This window comes from Vitis vinifera, chromosome 19, assembly GCF_030704535.1.
Source record: "Vitis vinifera cultivar Pinot Noir 40024 chromosome 19, ASM3070453v1".
NCBI lineage: Eukaryota > Viridiplantae > Streptophyta > Magnoliopsida > Vitales > Vitaceae > Vitis > Vitis vinifera.
This window is the reverse complement of record NC_081823.1, coordinates 4,510,919-4,531,265: the sequence shown is the minus strand read 5'-3', so window position 1 is coordinate 4,531,265 and position 20,347 is coordinate 4,510,919. Positions and strand designations below refer to the sequence as shown.

The 20,347-nt window shown below is 37.0% G+C and overlaps 2 protein-coding genes and 2 pseudogenes across 2 annotated transcripts; all 4 read left to right on the top strand.

Moving 5' to 3' along the window:
- The first annotated feature begins 74 nt into the window (after positions 1 to 74).
- Positions 75 to 5,407, top strand: LOC104877574 (G-type lectin S-receptor-like serine/threonine-protein kinase At4g27290; annotated as a pseudogene).
- A 1,129-nt stretch (positions 5,408 to 6,536) lies between these two features.
- On the top strand, positions 6,537 to 11,408 carry LOC132252590 (G-type lectin S-receptor-like serine/threonine-protein kinase At4g27290; annotated as a pseudogene).
- On the top strand, positions 11,191 to 11,680 carry LOC104877366 (G-type lectin S-receptor-like serine/threonine-protein kinase SD1-1). Its single transcript, XM_059735543.1, has 2 exons — positions 11,191 to 11,414; positions 11,491 to 11,680. Exons 1-2 carry the CDS (start codon positions 11,191 to 11,193, stop codon positions 11,678 to 11,680), a joined length of 414 nt encoding a protein of 137 aa, XP_059591526.1.
- Positions 11,681 to 14,092: 2,412 nt separating this feature from the next.
- On the top strand, positions 14,093 to 18,492 carry LOC100258925 (G-type lectin S-receptor-like serine/threonine-protein kinase At4g27290). The gene is made up of 7 exons (XM_019216975.2): positions 14,093 to 15,450; positions 15,864 to 16,010; positions 16,392 to 16,549; positions 16,836 to 17,046; positions 17,371 to 17,608; positions 17,690 to 17,840; positions 17,911 to 18,492. Exons 1-7 carry the CDS (start codon positions 14,181 to 14,183, stop codon positions 18,217 to 18,219), a joined length of 2,484 nt encoding a protein of 827 aa, XP_019072520.1. The 5' UTR covers positions 14,093 to 14,180; the 3' UTR covers positions 18,220 to 18,492.
- Positions 18,493 to 20,347: the final 1,855 nt, after the last annotated feature.

Sequence of the window (20,347 nt, the reverse complement as noted above, 5' to 3'; positions counted from 1 at the left end):
GTGGTCAATGACCTGGAAACTACGTTAATTGAGATGTTTGAAGGGAATTGTACTGATTTTTTTACAATGGAACAAGAGAGAACTTCAAAGTACATGAGCTTTCAAGCATTCTCTCCATAGCATCATCCGTCAAGGATATGTGTAACCATGTGTTGAAACATTAGAACATCCATGGATGCTCTTGCAAGACTAGTGATCATCTTCTCTTCTGTACTCTTCATCGTACCAATTTCCATTGCTGTAGATACAATAACAGTAAATCAACCCATCAGATATGGTGAAACCATAATTTCAGCTGGTGGGAGCTTTGAACTGGGTTTTTATACTCCAGAGAATTCGAAGAATCAATACTTGGGGATATGGTACAAGAAGGTGACTCCTCGGACAGTGGTATGGGTTGCCAACGGAGACTTCCCACTCACTGATTCATTGGGAGTTTTGAAGGTCACAGACCAGGGAACTCTTGTTATTCTCAATGGCACTAATAGCATCATTTGGTCTTCTAATGCATCACGATCTGCACAGAATCCAACTGCCCAGCTTTTGGAGTCTGGAAATCTTGTATTGAAAAATGGAAATGATGATGACCCAGAAAATTTCTTATGGCAGAGCTTTGATCATCCATGCAGTACTCTTCTACCAAACATGAAGCTTGGAAGGAACAAGTCAACAGGCCAGGAATGGTACCTATCATCAAGTAAGAGTACCGATGATCCATCCAAGGGTAATCTTACTTATCGGCTTGATCCCCATGGCTATCCTCAACTTCTCAAGAGGAATGGGCTGATTCTGACGTTTTGCTCTGGACCATGGAATGGTCTCCGTTTTAGCGGGTTTCGAGCATTAGCAGGGAAATCAATTTATAAACATGTTTTTACTTTTAATGAAAAGGAGATGTATTATACATATGAACTTCTTGACAGCTCTGTTGTTTCAAGGTTGGTGCTAAATTCAAATGGTGATGTGCAACGCCTCACATGGACAGATGTTACTGGTTGGACTGAATACTCGACCATGCCGATGGATGACTGCGATGGTTATGCATTCTGTGGCGTGCATGGCTTCTGTAATATAAACCAAGTTCCAAAATGTGGTTGCTTGGACGGTTTTCAGCCAAATTTCCCAAACAACTGGGAGATGGGGGTTTGGTCAAATGGATGTTTTCGCAGTAGGCCGTTGGATTGTCAGAGAGGAGAATGGTTTAAAAAGTACTCTGGTGTGAAGCTGCCAGATACTCGGAATTCAACGTATATTGAAGCATAAACCTTAACAAATGTAAGTCGGAATGCTTGAAGAACTGCTCCTGCACTGCTTATGCAACTCCAGATATCAAAGGAGGAAAGGGATGCTTGCTCTGGTTTGGGGACTTGTTTGATATCAGAGATATGCCTGATTATAGACAAGAGTTCTTTGTAAGGATGGCTGCCTCAGAATTAGGCAAGAATCTATCTGTTCCTTTTATGTACTAGCTAGTAGGAATATGTACTCTTCTTATTTTGATACCTTGGTGGACTGCTTAATGCTTTACTCTTGGGTTGTGAAGGCTCTACAGAGACAAATAGCAGCTCCACGGGGAAGAAACGAAGGTGGGTCATTGTCTGTTCTGTTTCAATTATGGGAGTGATTCTCCTAGGCCTATCCCTGACCTGGTATGTTCTGAAGAAGAAGAAACAAAAGCGAAACGGTAAAGATCTATGTTACTTGTATCACTGCATAGAAAATTCCACCTTTTGTCTGGTTCTGTTTTCTGAAACAAGGGTGTAAGGGAATGACCTAGCTCAATTGTATGACTGATACATTGATCTGGAGTTGATAATGGATCCAGTTCATGTATTTGACTATTTTCTGTACAGGGATGGCTTCAAATCAGTTTGAGCCTCAACCATGATCATCTCTATTCACATTCCAACATGCTAGGCAATTTTTAGCTTTTTAAGTTTATATTGATCCCAGTGTTCACTTTGCAGGAGAACTGGTACACAATTCAGAAGAAAACACAAATGAAGAGGAGAAGAAGGATCTAGAATTACCATTATTTGACTTGGCTACAATATTGAATGCCACCAATAACTTTTCAATTGAGAATAAGCTTGGAGAGGGTGGTTTTGGACCTGTTTACAAGGTTAGAACATGTCATTTCTATTCCCTTCTCCCTTTTTCTTCTTCTTTTTATTTATTTTTTTTATAGTGAAGAAAGCCAACAAGTTTGTCGGACTTCTGTCTTGAATTCAAATTCTATCATTTCTTTAAAGTTGAAGAAGAATGGCTAAGTCAATATGCCTAGACAGTGGTTATAGCTTTGTTGGTAGCCATCCTAAGGAGAAGAAGACTTAAGATAAATCCTGAAACCCCCAGGATCAGTCCGTTCCATCTTTTTATGTCATTTCTTCTTCTCTTCTAACCCAAATATATAAGAAAGTTGGATGTTGGGAATTGAGATTTTGGCAAATCAAGAGGGTTTCAAGGTGTATTTGGGACAATTTTTCTGGGAGTTCTAAGATTGTAATCCTTCACTCACCATCTTTACCTGTAGATGCTTAGAAGGAGGTCTATGACTGGTTATATCTTTCCTCTTTTTGGCAGCATTATTGACTAGAGAAGCAACTTTGCAGTATAGAGTCGCTTTAAGGACAAGTCAGATACACAGAAGCAAACTGTTTGACTTTGTGGTTTGTGGTTGGTTTTCATCTGGGTTTAAAGGGAGAGTTGACTTGTGTATTGTGATAGCCAGAATGCTATAATTTGACCAAAAATCAGATATTTCATGATCAAATATTTTGATGTCATTGTGGACTTGAACAGAGATGCAATCACACAGAATACAGATTCCTACAACAGAGAATCCAAAAGATATGAAAAAGCATTTCCTAGACTTGATTGGAGTCTCTTGTATCTCATGGCTCTGCAAGTCCATGATTAAAGTGTTAAACAAACAAAACCTTCTTGTTTGTAAGGCTTGGATGAGCCAAGGTGATTTGTTGGGTTGTGTCTTGAATTCAACCTGGAATATCTTTAAAGACCTGATTCATAAAAAAAAAGAGAAGAATGGCCCAAGATCTGTCCTGGTTATCGTAGGTTAATCTGGGCAAATTAGTTTTGTACCGTCCTTAGCAGAATACTTCCTGCAGTCAATTTTCAAACCCATAGGATTAGTCCTAAGCTATTGTGGGATGCTGAAATGGGAAATACAACTCTTTAGATAATATCTTCTTCTCTTGTAACCCAAATATGTAATGGTGTTAGAGTTCATTATTGGGAGGAACATTGTGATTGCATAGAAAGTTATAAAGAGGCAGGGTAGATCCAGTCTTAGGGGACTAGGATTTTGCAAGTTTTGGAACTTCCTCATCCATCGTTATCTTCATCTGTGGAAATCACCTATAAGCCCAACCACAAATATCCTTGTATGCGATTTTGTTTTTTCTTCTTGTGAGATTTAGCATGGTTTGTGGAAACAAATTTCCAATGCCACAACAAAATTAGTAATTTATACATTGACACAAGGCCATCATATGTGCCAACCTTGTCATCTTGCTCTGATAACTTGTGATAGGACTCCTATTTCTGAAAAGGACTCTGAGTCACTCTCTCCAAGGGTTCAATGGTACTCCTGGAAAAGGCGCAAGACCCTTTACACATAAGGTTCCAAATCACTGTGAAGCACAGCAAACAAAATATTTGCCAGTTAGGAAACATGAATCCTTTGTTCATATGTCATGATAATACAGATTAATGATGTGATTTTCACATGTTTCATGTCACTACACAGCATATTGAGGCATTTTAAAGATCGCTGAGAAAAAAAATGCAAAGACAATAGCATAAAAACATGTCTTCTCCTAATGGTAGAATATAGAATATGTTTACCATTTTACTGAGTGATAATTTCAGGGTCTGTTGCAACAAGGGCAGGAAGTAGCTGTGAAGAGACTGTCAAAAGATTCCAGACAAGGACTTATTGAGTTCAAAACTGAAGTAATACACATTGCAAATCTTCAGCACCGAAATCTTGTGAAGCTTCTTGGATGTTGCATTCATGGCCAAGAAAAGATGCTGATCTACGAATACATGTCTAACAAAAGCTTGGAGTCCTTTATTTTTGGTCTGAATCTCTAAAGAAACCTCAAATATATTCAGTTGAACTGGTTAACTATAGTGATTTTTCTTTTCTTCTCTCAATTATGCGTGGTCTAAGAAAACTTTTGTTGGGACATGATGAATTTGCGACTCATGTATCTAGAGAATCCTCGCTTATGTTTTTCACCATCCATTTGGTTCTTCCTTTTAACCATCAAGGGTTTGGGTCCCTTCTACTACAATCCATTAACCATTCTTCACCCTTTGGCAAATTTTCTTAGTCATTGAAAATGGGAATATGTTGCACTTCTTGTTTTTGCTACACATGTTGTTGCTTCCCGAATCTCTCTTCGAGTAAAATCCATGAATGATTTGATATCTAGAATTATTTTCAATTTATATTTAAGCATCCTATTAGCAGAATGGATTAACCTGAACCAGGAAAAACTGGACAGATAAAAGGCGAAGCAAGGAACTAGATTGGCCTAAGCGCTTTCTTATTATCAATGGGATTGCTCGAGGACTTCTTTATCTTCATCAAGATTCCAGACTGAGAATAATTCATAGAGATCTAAAAGCAGACAACATTTTGCTGGATAGTGAGATGGGCCCAAAAATTTCAGACTTTGGCATAGCAAGAAGTTTTGGAGGAAATGAAACTGAAGCAAATACAACTAAAGTAGTTGGAACATTGTAAGTATATCTAGTAATGTTGCAAGTACTCCATCCCCATTGCTTGAAGTTCATCTCATTTTTCATTGATTTCCTATAGAGGTTACATATCCCCGGAGTATGCAAGTGAAGGACTGTACTCAGTAAAGTCTGATGTTTTTAGCTTTGGTGTTATGGTGCTAGAGATTGTGAGTGGGAAGAGAAACAGAGGATTTTCTCACCCAGACCACCGCCTTAACCTTCTTGGACATGTAAGTGTTGATTAGTATCTCTTTGTCCCACTAATGTAAAACTGATGCTAAATTGCTAATCCTGTTTTGACCTGCCCAGGCATGGACACTTTATACAGAAGGTAGGTATTTAGAGCTGATGGACGCAATGGTGGGGGACACATTCCAACCATCTGAGGTGTTGCGATCGATCCATGTGGGTCTACTATGTGTACAACATTGTGCGGATGATCGACCAAGCATGTCTTCTGTGGTTCTGATGTTGAGCAGTGAGGTTGCATTGCCTCAGCCAAGAGAGCCTGGTTTTTTCTGTGATTGGAATTCCTCAAGGAATTGCAGATCATATTCAGGCACTGAAGCCATAACACTATTAGTGGGTCGGTAGAAAACCTTTCATTTTGATGTTTTGTCTTGTCTCAAGACCTATAACTGTATAATCATTGTTAAATGAGGACAAAATTTTGTGTTTAATGCCCAATGTCGTCTTCTTATACTTTATTCTATCAGAGTATATTAACCAGTTCCTTCTTTGCCAGACCTTTTTGTTATATCTTTTTTCAGTTTAGGAAGATGTAGTCATAAAGGTAGCATCTAAATTGGAAAACTACCAGGGGTCTTGCTTGATTAATGTTTGATGCATTGATTGGGGACATACATAATCTGTCAGAAGAGTTGTGCTTGATCAATCTGGGACTATTAGTATTATGTATACAGAGTAGTCCAGATGATCAACCAAGCGTGTCTTCTGTGGTTCTGATGTTGAGTAGTGAGGGTGCATTGTCTCTGCCTAAAGAGCCTGGTTTTTCATTGAGTAGGAAGCAAATTCTTCCTCAAGCAAGCTGGGGCCATTTCCAGGTACTGTTAGACACTCCATGGAAGACATTTCATGTTGATGTCTTGTTGTCTAAAGACCAGTCTACAGGGAATTCAATCAAGCCATTTATCAGTGACCAGGTTATCCGTTCATGGCATCCTTCAGATTATTTTATACGTATCAATTTTAAGAAGCCTAGCAAATCAAATTTGAGTGCACCAGATGATGACAACAACCAAAGTCCAATGTTGGATGGCCGGCCTATTAAAAGAATACTGTCACTTTTTTTGTGCCTGGAGGTTGATGTTGTTCTCTACATTGTACAAATAAAAAGGCTATTGAATCCAAGGTAATCTGCAGGGTAGATATACTCCATCTATATATTTAAATTGGTGGGAAAAATGAACTGAAAACTACCTTCATTTTGCTGTTTGTAGCCCTACCTATGCTGATTCTTTCTTCTTATTGGTAAAAGCAAGAATCAAATAAATAAATAACTAAAACTGAAAACTACTTTCCTTATGATGTTTGAAGGAACCTATAGTGACCTTTTGTCTTTCCTCATTGAAAAAGAAAAAAAATAAGAAAGAAAAATCTGTGCTGATTCTTATAATGTAGAAAAAGAAGCATAAGGAGACGAGAAGAAGCACACATGAGGTTTCCAGTGTTCTTTATAGGCATCAGCTCAAATGAATCATTAGTCTAGGGAATATATAACCATGTGTTGAGGCATTAGGACATCAATGGATGCTCTTACAAGACTTGTGATCATCTTCTCCTCTGTATTCTTCATCTTAAGAATTTCCGTTGCAGTAGACACCATTACTGCAAATCAAATTATTCGTCATGGGGACACAATAACTTCTGCTGGAGGGAGCTTTGAACTGGGTTTTTTCAGTCTGGGGAATTCGAGAAACCGATACTTGGGGATATGGTACAAGAAGTTGGCCACTGGGACTGTGGTGTGGGTTGCCAACAGAGACATCCCACTCACTGATTCATCCGGCGTTTTGAAGGTCACCGTCCAGGGAACTCTGGTTATTCTCAATGCTACTAATACCATCATCTGGTCTTCTAATGCATCACAATCTGCATCACAATCTGCACAGAATCCAACTGCCCAGCTTTTGGAGTCTGGAAATCTTGTTATGAAAAATGGGAATGACAGTGACCCGGAAAACTTCCTATGGCAAAGTTTTGATTATCCAGGCAACACTCTTCTACCAGGCATGAAGCTAGGGAGCATGGTTCAAAGTAACAGACCTGGATCGGTACCTGTCATCATGGAAGACCACTGATGACCCTTCTATGGGTAATTTCACATATGAGCTTGATCCAAGTGGATTTCTTCAACTGATTCGGAGGAATGGCTCAGCTGTGACATTTCGCTCTGGATCCTGGAATGGTCTACGTTTCAGTGGCTTTCCTGCATTAAGGCCGAACCCTATTTACAAATATGCTTTTATTTTTAACGACAAGGAGATTTTTTATACTTATGAGCTTATTAACAGCTCTGTTGTTTCAAGGTTGGTGTTGAACTCAAATGGCTATGCGCAACGTTTAACATGGATTGATCAGACACATGGTTGGATAATTTTCTCTTCCGTACCAGTGGACGACTGTGACAGTTATGCATCGTATGGTGTACATGGGACCTGTGACATAAATGACATTCCAAAATGTCAGTGTATGAAAGGATTTGTGCCAAAATATCCAAACGATTGGGCCATGGCAGATTGGTCGAGTGGATGCGTTCGAAGGACGCCATTGAATTGTCAGCATGGAGATGGGTTTTTGAAGTACTCAGGCATTAAACTGCCTGACACACAGAACTCCTGGTTTAATGTGAGCATGGACCTGAAGGAATGCGCAGCAGCATGCTTGAAGAACTGCTCTTGCACTGCTTATGCAAATTTATTTAGATATCAGTGAAGGAGGAAGTGGATGCCTGCTCTAGTTTGGTGACTTGATTGATATCAGAGATTTGGCTGAAAATGGTCAGGAGTTGTCCATAACGTTGGCTGCCTCAGAACTAGGTGAGGATAATTTATCTGTTCCTGCTGCAATTTCAAAACTCTAGTTCTCATGGTTGTAGACTACCACTTTTTTAACAAACAGTCCCTCCTAGGAGGTATTTGTATATTTCCTATTTTTAATATCTTGTTAATTTGGCTGCGCCATGCTTTCCACTCGGGTGGAGATGGTTCTACAGAGAGACATAGCAGCTCCAAAATGAAGAAAACAAGATGGGTCATTGTGGGCACTCTGGCAGTTATAATGGGAATGATTCTCCTAGGCCTTCTACTGACCTTGTGTGTCCTTAAGAAGAAAGGTAAACAACTCAGTATAATTTCAAGGTAAACAATGATCTCGGCTGCCATTGGATCAGATTCTGGTTTTACTGGCTCTAAAATGAATGGATCCATGGCCATCCCTACCTACAACCCAACATTTTAATTAACACTGGTCTAATCGATATTGACTCCATGCATTCTCCACTTTACAGGAAGATTCAGACATGACAATTCAGCAGCTAGAAGGCCAGAACGAGGATTTAAGGTTACCATTATTTGACTATGCTACCATATTAAATGCCACCAATAACTTTGGGATAGCGAACAAGGTTGGAGAGGGTGGTTTTGGACCTGTCTACAAGGTGAGGATGTGTTCTTCCTTTATATTGACATTGCAACACTTCTTTTTAATATTTTTATGCATTCTGGTTTTTTCGGTAATATCTTCACTCTTTTTAATAAAGATGATGCATGTGTTAGCAAATAAAACAATTAATATAAGTTAACACAAACAAGAATATCATAAGTTGGCTTGCAAGTGGAGTGTTGCATGAATAGAAGTGCTATGAGGTCGTTCAAAATAAAATATTATAGAAATTATGCTTAATCTATGTCTGATTCAGTAGAAGAGGTGGTATGTGTTTTGTTGGTTTCCATGTCAAAATCAAGTACACCATCATCAACAATATTCTCCTACCCTTAGGATGACATCTAGGCCGGTTCAAGACAGGTCATCTCATTCCAACCTTGCGTCGTGTATTCATATTTATTCCCATTTCTGCCCAAAAAATAAATATTGGAATTCCATTTTTTTTTTTCATTTTTTCATTTTTTTCAATAATTTTTATTTTTAAAGTCTTAACGTTTTTTTTAAAAATAAATATGATTTATAAATAAGGAAATATTATAACCTTTTATAATTTATTTTTATAAAAAATTAATATTTATTTGTGTTAAAAAAGTTGAAAAATTCAATTAAAATATTTTTTATTTAAAATTATATTTTATTAGCAGGGACAAAGCCATATCCAAAACCTGAATTTTTAAAAACTTTCCAAACAGCTCCACATGCACCTATTTATTTTTATTCCAAATCCTTTCCATTAAGGAAGAGGTGGGGTAGGATAGATACCAAAAAAACCCTCTTTATTATCATCCCTACTCTCTATTGTCTTCATCTCCAAATTCAAAATCACTCGGCAATGTAGGTTATCTTTATCATCAAATGGCTTGAATTCAAAATCATTGATTGTTGCATGGTTTGTAGGGCTATGGGTTACACCCATCCAATCCATGCCGAATATGAAATTTAGATGTGCGCAATGTTTAAGGGTTAAAGTCGGGTTGACAAACTTCAAAAAGTGGATGAGAAGAAATAATGGTAATAGGAGAATCTGCAAACAAAGAATTACGGCAAGTCTAATTAAAACAAGCTGTGGTATAAATTAATGAGTTAAAGGTTTGGACAACCAATTGCAATCAAAACCCGCATATTATTTATTTATTTATTATTTTTAATTATATTATCTATTATTTTATTCAAAATATAAAACTGATAAGAAATAAACTCTAACATTTTCCCTTTTAGTTATCTTAGATTATCTTAAATTAATGAGTTTATCATTTTTGTTTGATTGTTAAAGTAATTTAAAATATTGAAATATGAGTTTATGGGTTATCATTTATGTTAAACTGGTAATTAATAAATATAATTTATAGTTTGATAGATTTAAGTGTCTTTCGGGTGTATTTCTTATTTTTTGTTTTAAAATTTAAAAATGATAGTGACTCATATAGACTTATCTTAAAAAATTATTTAAAATTTTTAACTATTTTAAGAAATTACATAATTTTTAAGAATATAACATCAATCTTTATATATATATATATAAAAGTTATTATATTTGATATAGAAGTTTTTACTATTTTTCTAATTTTAAAAATAGAAAATAAAAAATATATTCAAAGTCTAAACAAACACTTATCTTTTAATTTATATTTTTGAATCTTAAAATAATTACTTTATTTAATAATGGGGAAAACTATTGGAAAAAAAAAAGGTGACACTTGATATAATGGTAAAAAATTATTTCTAAAAGAGGAAAAAAAAACGAAAGAAAAGATTTTTTTCATTTTAAAATAAATGATAATACAATTTTTCACTAGCTTCTATAAGAAGAGATTAGCGGAAATATATCAATATTTGAGATGAAAATCTATCATTTCATTAGATGTAAAGAAGAGAGAGAGTGGAGAGATTATATTACAAGAGCTGTCACAAAAAGTTGAAAAGAGAACCTCCACATGCAAAATTGAAGGAATCACCCATAAAAGCCGGTAAAGGGGATGAAGCGATAGGAGCACACGGGAAGGCCAACCAGTCTGACTCATCCCAAGGTCCAGACTACAAGCTTTTTAACCACAACTTAAAAATACTCTATTGGAGCTGGAATTATCACGATTACTAACACAACCTCTCATAAAGAAACGTGGATGATGTCTATATTTGGCCTTAGAAGCACCCATAAGGAAAAAGGAAAAAAAAAAAAGAACATGATCCCACCTTCACTTGTTCCAAACTCCGGAATGTAATGCAGCATTGTGAAGAGTGTGTAATATTCTAAATTCTAATCATCATGTTGAATGATAATTTCAGGGAATGTTGGAAACGGGGCAAGAAATAGCTGTGAAGAGACTGTCAAAAGATTCTAGGCAAGGACTTCATGAGTTCAAAAATGAAGTCGAATACATAGCCAAACTTCAGCACCGAAATCTAGTGAAACTTCTTGGATATTGCATTCATAACGAAGAAAAGATGTTGATTTACGAATACATGCCTAACAAAAGCTTGGACTCCTTTATTTTTGGTTTGACTCTCTAAAACTGCACTACACTTAGTTTTACTAGTCTGTTTGAGTAATTTTCTGTCCTCTCTTCATTATGCATGGTCTCATAAAGAATTGTTGACAAAAAGACCAGAAGCAAAACATGCATTTCGAGAATTCCCACTTCTAGTTCTCTACAATCAGTTAACAATTTTCCCTATGAGTTATAGAATGGATTAACTTGAGTGAGAAAAAACTGGGCAGATGAAAGGCGAGGCATGGAACTAGATTGGCCTAAGCGCTGCCTCATTATCAATGGGATTGCTCGAGGACTTCTTTATCTTCATCAAGATTCTAGACTCAGAATAATCCATAGAGACCTAAATGCAGGCAACATTTTGCTAGATAGTGAGATGAGCCCAAAAATTTCAGAGTTTGGCATGGCTGAAAGTTTTGGAGCAAATCAAATTGAAGCAAATACAGAAAGATTGGTTGGAACATTGTACGTATATCTAGTGATGTTATATACAGTCTCATTCAATTTCTTCGAAATTCATCTCTTTGCGATTTTGCTGCAGTGGTTACATGCCCCCAGAGAATGCAAGTGAAGGACTATACTCATTGAAGTCTGATGTTTTTAGCTTTGGTGTTTTGGTGCTGGAGATTGTGACTGGGAAGAGAAACAGAGGATTTTCGCACCCAGACCGCCGGCTTTGGTCAAATTGCTTCTTTCTCCACATTGACATGTTAAGACTTGATGGTCAGTAGAGATTGCTAGGGAGAAGCTAACCCAGCTTGGGAAGAACTGAAATGGGGGATGAACCGAATAGAACTAGCAGCAGTAACCCTTTCTCCTAGCCAAGGTTTCCAGGATATTGAAGCTTATAAATGACTATTACATCTGAAAAGAAAATAGATACAAACACCAACTGAAAAGTTTTGTAACTTACTAGCTACCAAGAGTAGCTCTCATTTCACATGACTCTTAAGGACTGACCAGCTTGCATAATTTGTTGAATGGTTTATTGAGTTCAATTCAGACCTATGTAGAAACCCCATATCATCCAAATTAGGAGAAGAATGGCCTATGATCCAATTATTGATTCTCAGATCAATGAGGTCAAGTTCACTGTTCACATGCCCAGGAGTAATACCACCTCAGCTGGGAACTTCCTGGGATAGACCCTAGAGTGGTGGAACTCCCAGGATCTATCCTAGTATCCTCAGGATCAATCCTAGGACATGGAAAAAGGAACATTCCTAATTTCATTAGGGCTCTGTACAGGGTAATGAATGGAGATATACATTATATAGTTGATCAATTACTGTCTCTAATCTTGCATATCATAGAAGCATCAAAAGTCAATTCAAATCTAAAACTTGGAGGAACCTTTCAAACCACACCCTACATTTATTATCAGACTTAGCCTTCCTTTCCATTCCTCTGCCAACCACCACATTTTTAGAAATAAACAATTAGTATTCCATAAAGTCAACGATATTCTGGGTTGGTTTTTCTATAATATCAACTGGGCCAATGGATCTTTTTCAAACTGACCAAAACAAAAGCAAGTTTTCAACTCAAATTAACAAGTCATGGTGTCTCTTCATTTGCTAATAGGCCAGTGTTAAGACATTCAAAACCAAACATTACATGCCAAAGATCTGAAAATTGACCGGAAAAGTTTGCTTCATCATTTGTTGATGGTTACAAACAACCAAACTCACCTAATTCAAGACCTGACTGGTTATTTTAATGGTTACTAATGTGCTGACTGGTATTTAGATTAAGGAAAAAAATAAATGGACTATATAATATGATACTGTTCTTGGTGCCTCATTTTCTTAATACATCAAAGCATAAACTTCTGCAAGTGCTCCCTGTTACAAAAAGGGTCAACTGGAAAATTATTATTATCATCCCTTTGGGAAATTCAATGACAAGATTTTGAGAAACAAATTTCTAAATTGCCTGTTCAACAAAATACAACATCATATGATGCCAGCATGACCAAAAGAAAAGAGACAATAACCCAATCAAGTGATTGGGATTGTTTATTTCCATTCTAGAGGTTCAACACCTCTAAAAATGAACCAAGGACATATTGGTAATGATTTTTCTGTTATTCAACATAGTACAATTTTTAAATTTTCCAGGGAAGACACCTGATGGCAATTGCCTTTAGGTCATAGGTCAACCACATTATGGAAGATATTATTATGCACAAAGCACAAATTTGACTTTGGGTTATTGAGGAGAAAATTTGGCACATTTTCATATGTATGGGATTTCATATAGGCCCTACCACAAAACAATTAAATCACTAGTGGACATACCACCTAGGTTTGGAAAGCTGAGCCTGCCTACAAACTCAAACCAATTCCTTAAACTGGTTTTGTGGGATCTGGAGTAGATTGGTTGACATTTGTAACCACCTCCTGCTCATGTGTACATATTGAACCAATTCCTTAATAGTTGACCTATTGAGCTGAATCTTGGGACCTGGGTAAATTCGATGACATCGGTAATTATCTGTTTTTTCAAATTAGATATTCTTCATTTTGAGCTCAAGAACAGCACACATTTAAGAAAAATCCCGAGAGCTAATCCCATGTGTCTGGTCCTAAACATACCCAGAGCCACCTTTCCAGAAAAAATAATCATTTTGGACAAGAATGAGTCATTATTGTAGGCCAATCCCATGTTTCTGGTTCTAAACAATTCATCCAGTTTGTTGGTATGTAGACATTCCTTGCCAGCTCTTTATTGGTGTGACAGAAAAATGGATCTCAATTAAAGTTCAAGAAGAGCATGACCTTAGTTCCACAGCCGTACCTTTCAGCCTGGCCTGCTGACTCTTGCAATAGTGCCAGCCACTCATCCCCAAGATGCCATAAACAACATGATTAATGGATCTTCTTGGCAATTTTCTCATTGCTAAAATCTTTATATCCATAAATCAATGTAAACCCAGAATGACTCACTTTTATGGCAATCTGCAGAAGACTTTATATGAGGTAAAGCAGAATGAGTGAATGGCATTCCTTTACAACCACGCCACTTTTATACGTGGAGACTCACGGCGTTGAATTTGAGGTCCTTTACCCACCACTTCCAAATTCAACGGGGTTGTTTTCAGAGAAATCTGCTAATGACTTGTGAACTGAAATTTATGGGGTGTTCATCCTTTTTTTTTTTCCTCTAGCTATTCCTGAATGGAGGCTTGAATAAAAGAAATGCACTAGCCCAAGAAGGTTGAGGACATCAATGGGAGGCTTCACCATTCTTTTCTTCTCCTCCACTTTACTGTCCATCTTCATAACTTCTGCTGCAGTAGACACCATAACTCAAGCTCAATCTATAGATGATGGGGAGACCATTGTTTCAGCTGGTGGGGATTTTGAACTGGGTTTTTTCAGCCCTGGCAGTTCTGAGAATCGGTACCTGGGAATATGGTACAAGAAGATATCTACTGGGACAGTAGTTTGGGTGGCCGACAGAGATGTCCCATTAAACGATTCATCTGGAATTTTAAAGCTTGATGAACGGGGAACTCTAGTCCTTCTCAATAAAGCCAACATGACCATTTGGTCTTCCAATTCGTCAAGGTCAGTACAAAGCCCAGTTGCACAGCTCTTGGATACAGGAAATCTTGTTGTGAGAAATGAAAATGATAGTGACCCAGAAAACTTCCTTTGGCAAAGTTTTGATTATCCAGGGGACACTTTTCTACCAGGCATGAAGTATGGAAAGAACCTGATAACTGGCCTGGATAGTTATCTAACATCATGGAAGAGCACAGATGATCCTTCAACTGGTGATTTCACTAACAGGCTCGATCCTAGAGGATTTCCACAAATGTTTCTAAAGGAGGGTTCAGTTGTGACGTTTCGATCAGGTCCCTGGAATGGTCTTCGGTTTAGTGGTATGCCTAATTTAAAACCAAATTCAATTTATACCTTTCATTTTGTCTTGAATCAAAAGGAGATATACTACACTTATGAACTTATCAACAGCTCAGTTGTGACACGGATGGTATTGAGTCCAAATGGTGTTCTGCAGGACTACACATGGATTGATCGCAGGCAGGGCTGGCTCCTATACTTGACTGCACAGATGGATAACTGTGACCGCTATGCATTATGCGGTGCATATGGTAGTTGTGACATCAACAACTCCCCTGCATGTGGATGTTTGAAAGGCTTTGTGCCAAAACACCCAAATGATTGGAATGTTGCAGATTGGTCAGGTGGTTGTGTTCGTAGGACTCGATTGAATTGTCAAAATGGAGATGGTTTTCTGAAGTATCCTGGAGTAAAATTGCCAGACACACAAGATTCCTGGTTTAATATGACAATGAATCTTAAGGAATGCAAGATGAAGTGCTTGAAGAACTGTAATTGTACAGCTTATGCAAATTCAGATATCAGAAATGGAGGGAGTGGATGCGTGCTTTGGTTTGGCAACCTGATTGATATTAGAGAGTACAATGAAAATGGGCAAGATCTTTATGTAAGGATGGCTGCCTCAGAATTAGGTATGACTTCATCCATTCACAAACTAAATGTCTTTTTTCTCATTTTTCCCTACCCATAAATCCAGTTCTCTGGAAGATTTCCAAAGAAAATGATCTAAAATGTTCTATTCAGGAGAATTCTCGATACAGTTCTTGAGATGCAGTGCAATGCAATGCCCTCAATGGCAATAACTTAGAAATCTGTTTACTTATGCTTCAATTGCACTGAACTTGTTGAGGTTACAACATTTTACTTCCAATCTCATGGTCATGCTTTCAGGGAAAAGTTAATGTTTTCCCTTGTTGGAAGATTCAGCAATCCCTGATTACAACCATGGATATCAGAAATTCTTGCTTTTTCCCCTGCTCTTTTGGATTATGGATTTCCTGCTTTTAATTGCTTATATGCTTAGATAACTGGCAATGCTATGCAGAGGAATATGAAAGCTCTGACCAGAAGAAACTAGTGAAGATCATAGTCATCCCCATAGGTCTTGCAGGACTCATTCTCCTAGTCATATTTGTGATCTTGCATGTCTTGAAGAGGAAGAGACTTAAGAAGAAGGCCCCTTTGGGAGAAGGTAACTCATCTCAGATAAATACATTTTGTTCATTGAGTGAAAACTCAAACCTTTAAAGTGGAAACCCCAAGGTCCATCAAAGGGAGATCACATTTTTATTTCAATATGCTAAAGACCACCATCACATCTCTGCATCCCAGTTGATGTATTCCCTACCTTGGCTCTTCAACATGAGAAAAAGGGAGAAGTTTTACTGAATCATTAGTAGGGATGGTGAACTGGGATGGGGAGGATGCTGGGAATAGCATTTTGACAAGTACTACTAGGTGACTAATTGAATGATGGAGCTAACTCGTTGGATTGTGTAATGCAGACAGACTTCTCTTCATTGTCCTGCAGTTCTTTGTTTGAATAATTTTCACCTTCTTTCCTATTTTGCAGTAACAATGGGGCACAATCCAGAGAGAGATCACACAAATGAAAGTGAGAAGGAAGATTTGGAGTTACCATTATTTGACTTTGACACAATAGCTGAAGCCACTGACAACTTTTCCAGAAGCAATAAACTTGGACAGGGTGGTTTTGGACCTGTTTACAAGGTATCTATTTTATATGGATATACTGCTATTTTTCTTGTTGAAAATAGTTTCTGGTGGCATATCCACATTGTGACAACCAAAGGCATGAAAGATTAGCACTTTTACAAACAGTTCTCAATCACAAATTTTTTCTAAGACAGTTGGATTTTTATGAAGAAATTGTCATCTTCTGCTTCTAAAACTGAACAATTTGTTCAATGCTAACAGTTCTCATGGAAGACATTTAATAATATTATGTCCTGAAAAAGGCGCTTCCTTGACCACTATCATAAATGATAATTCTTAGGGTATGTTGAGAGGGGGACAAGAAATAGCTGTGAAGAGGCTCTCAAAGAATTCAAGACAAGGACTTGATGAGTTCAAGAATGAAGTTTTATGCATTGCCAAACTTCAACACCGGAACCTTGTGAAGCTTCTAGGATATTGCATTCAATATGAAGAAAAGATGCTGATCTATGAGTACATGCCCAACAAGAGCTTGAACTCCTTTATTTTTGGTATGGCTCTTTTAAAACCTTGGCATTATTTTGCTCATACAAGTTCCAAAATCATCCGACCTTTTTTTTAGCATGTCTTGAAAAATGGTTTCTCAAAGTCAGGAACACACAGAGATTGGCAATTCTACCAGTCAGTGATGTTGGATTTAAACTTCTCAATCACTTGAAAACTTGCATTTTTTGGTACTGCTGTCATACACATGGCTGCAGGATCTTGCTCTTATGTATTATCCATGACTCTGTTCTTTTATAGATTTATTTTTCATTTATGTTCAAGAATTGATTCAGCAGTCTGCATTAATTCTGATGGAAAAAAATGTGCAGATCAAACACAAAGCATGTTACTGGATTGGCCCAAGCGTTTCCACATTATCAAAGGGATTGCTCGTGGACTTCTCTATCTTCATCAAGACTCCAGACTGAGAATTATCCATAGAGATCTCAAAGCCAGCAATATTTTATTAGATCAGGAGATGAACCCCAAGATCTCAGACTTTGGCATGGCCAGAAGTTTTGAAGAAAATGAAACAGAAGCAAATACAACTAGAGTAGTGGGAACCTAGTAAGAACTCCTAGAGCTGTTATATATATTAATTATTGACTTCCGTTGATCATAAGTTAATTTCTCTCTTATCATTGGCAGCGGGTACATGTCCCCAGAGTATGCAGTTGATGGCCTCTTCTCAGTAAAATCCGATGTCTATAGCTTTGGGGTTTTGGTGCTAGAGATTGTGAGTGGAAAGAGAAATAGAGGGTTCTGTGATCCAGATCACCACCTCAACCTTCTTGGACATGTAAGCTTCTGAGTAGTATTCTTATTTCTATATCTAAAAACATTCTGCTGATAATGAGTTCAAATTTCAGGCATGGAGACTCTACAGAAAAGGCAGGTCTATCGAACTGACTGATGCATCTATACAGCAATCATGCAATCCACTCGAAGTGCTACAATCAATCCATGTGGGACTATTGTGTGTGCAACAAAGCCCAGATGATAGGCCAAGTATGTCATCTGTGGTTATGATGTTGGGTAGTGAGATTGCATTGCCTCAGCCAAGAGAGCCTGGTTTTTTCGTTGCAAGGAGAATGATTGAAGCAGCAGATTCTTCTTCAGGCATATATGAGCCATGTTCAGTCAATGATATAACTGTTACATTTTTAGCTGCTCGATAAGAAGATTTTTCATTTTCATTTTCAGATGCTTCAAACTTGTAAAGTCCCATCAATTTTCAATATGTATCTACTTTAACAGATACTTGGCAAAGCATACCTGGTTGTTTGCTCATAATAAACTTGTTATACATAGGCCTACTGTTCTAACCTAAACAATGCTTAGCAGCAACACAGACAAGAGCCAACTTCACCAAACATTCATAACTGAGGGGAAAAAAATTCCTAGTGTTGTTTTTTCTTTATAGTTCCTTGTTCTGATGGACCAACTACCAGGAAGCTTCTTCTCCTATCAGTCCATGTCTGATAAATTGACTTTTGAGTATTATTTTTATGAAAGCCTTAAGCTCTAAGGTATTGGGTTAATTTAGCAGCATCACTTGGTTGACATTCAACAATCCCTTTGTTTTCTTATAAAGACTTAGGGCACTAGCCATGAAAGTTTGACCGACAGTATGTTAGTTTCTTTGAAGAAAGCCAACTCTGTTTCAATATTAGACTTGAGAATAATAGAACTGATTCAAAATTGGACTTCTTAATATATGTATGCCAGTACTCTGGTCAAATAGCAATATAGTTAATGAATTTAACTAATCATATGTACAACTTGTAATACCTAGCACTAATGATTTAAATAAGAAATAATGATTATCTTAGTACTTAACTTTAAACGTGCTTAATTAGATGTTAAAACTAGTTTAGTATTAATCCTGTTTAATTATGAATTAAACTTTGATTAAGATTAAGTGGGATTAATTAATGACTTAACCATGCTTATTAGGTTCTTAGGGGTTGATTATAGTTATGAAAACCTAAAGGACTAAAGTGCAAAATTGGGAAGTTGGGGTTAGTGGCAGTGTCCTACCACCTCCTACTTGGCTGCATGGAGAACCCTATATAAGGGCCTGCAACTCGTTTTGCACCATTTTACCTGCAGCAACTTGGGTTAGAGAGAGGATCTAGAGAGAGAAAGTGTAGATTTGAGGTAAGCAAGTTGTTTAATTTAGTAATTTTGGTTTATTTTGATTCCTAATGGTATATTGAAACAAATTAACGGTAAAATTTGTGTAAAAGTTGAGTGTAATTAGCTATAAACATATTTTAGTTAAAAATCACAATTAATTAAGGATTAAAGTATTTTAGCTTAAATATTTTATTAATGGTAAGATCAGCATAAATCTTTGTTTAATTTGGTTTAATTAAAAAATAGATTAGTAAACATGTGATTAATTAGGTTATTTGGACACTTGGGATTTGTTAATGGGTTAGGCTTTAAGAAAAAAATCAAAACAATTAGTGTTTGGCAATTAATTAGGGAACATTGATATGCATTGTAAATATTGTTTAATTCAATTCAAATTTGATTTGAAAACCTGTAGGCATGTAGATTAAAGAATATTAGAATTAAAATTAGCAACAATAAATTGTATAAATTTTCATCGTTAAGAAGTCTAAATTATGTGTTTCATTTTAGTTCCTTGTAATAGGTAAAAATCGCCTATATAGAAGAATCACAGAGGGAAAGTCCGTGTAAGGTAGGGAATTTTATGCTATGTTAGAGTGTATTCCTAGAAACATTTATTGGAAATTTCATGTCATTTCTATGATTTCATAAAATGTTTTAATGTGTCATTGCATCTCGGTTTATTGTGTTGAAATGTTACATTGATATTGGAACGTATATTGGTATGAAGATTCATGGTTCTATGTTGTGGAAATGGTTCATGGTGTGGGTGCATTGCAAGAAGGATATGGAATAATCATAGATGATATTCAGAGAATTGATTGGTGGGAAGTATTTATGTGATGCTACAGACATTATCCTTTGATATATTGTTTATGTGGGACCGTGGGTCCTTGGGTGAAAGTCCCTAAAGCCCTCGAGGAAGACACTCCGATGTGGGTGTATGGGGTTGGTCCTGCCCCTAGGTTTTAGTCCCTAAAGACAAGGGGTTGGTCCTGCCCTTGGGTATGAGTCCCAAAAGACACGGGATATGACTTGCCCTTGGGTGATGTCCCAGAATAGTCATTATTATATTGACTGTGCATCTTGTGGAGCATTGATATCTGATACATAGATTGGTGGGGGTGAGCAGTTTATCAGTTGTGAAAGGATTGACAAGGAAAAGCA

Coding starts and splice junctions, on each gene's coding strand:
- LOC100258925 (XM_019216975.2), top strand. CDS start 14,181: ATGGGAGGCTTCACCATTCTTTTCTTCTCCTCCACTTTACTGTCCATC. Junction 15,451..15,863: donor GATGGCTGCCTCAGAATTAG/GTATGACTTCAT, acceptor AATGCTATGCAG/AGGAATATGAAAGCTCTGAC. Junction 17,609..17,689: donor ACTAGAGTAGTGGGAACCTA/GTAAGAACTCCT, acceptor TATCATTGGCAG/CGGGTACATGTCCCCAGAGT.
- LOC104877366 (XM_059735543.1), top strand. CDS start 11,191: ATGGAACTAGATTGGCCTAAGCGCTGCCTCATTATCAATGGGATTGCT. Junction 11,415..11,490: donor GAAAGATTGGTTGGAACATT/GTACGTATATCT, acceptor ATTTTGCTGCAG/TGGTTACATGCCCCCAGAGA.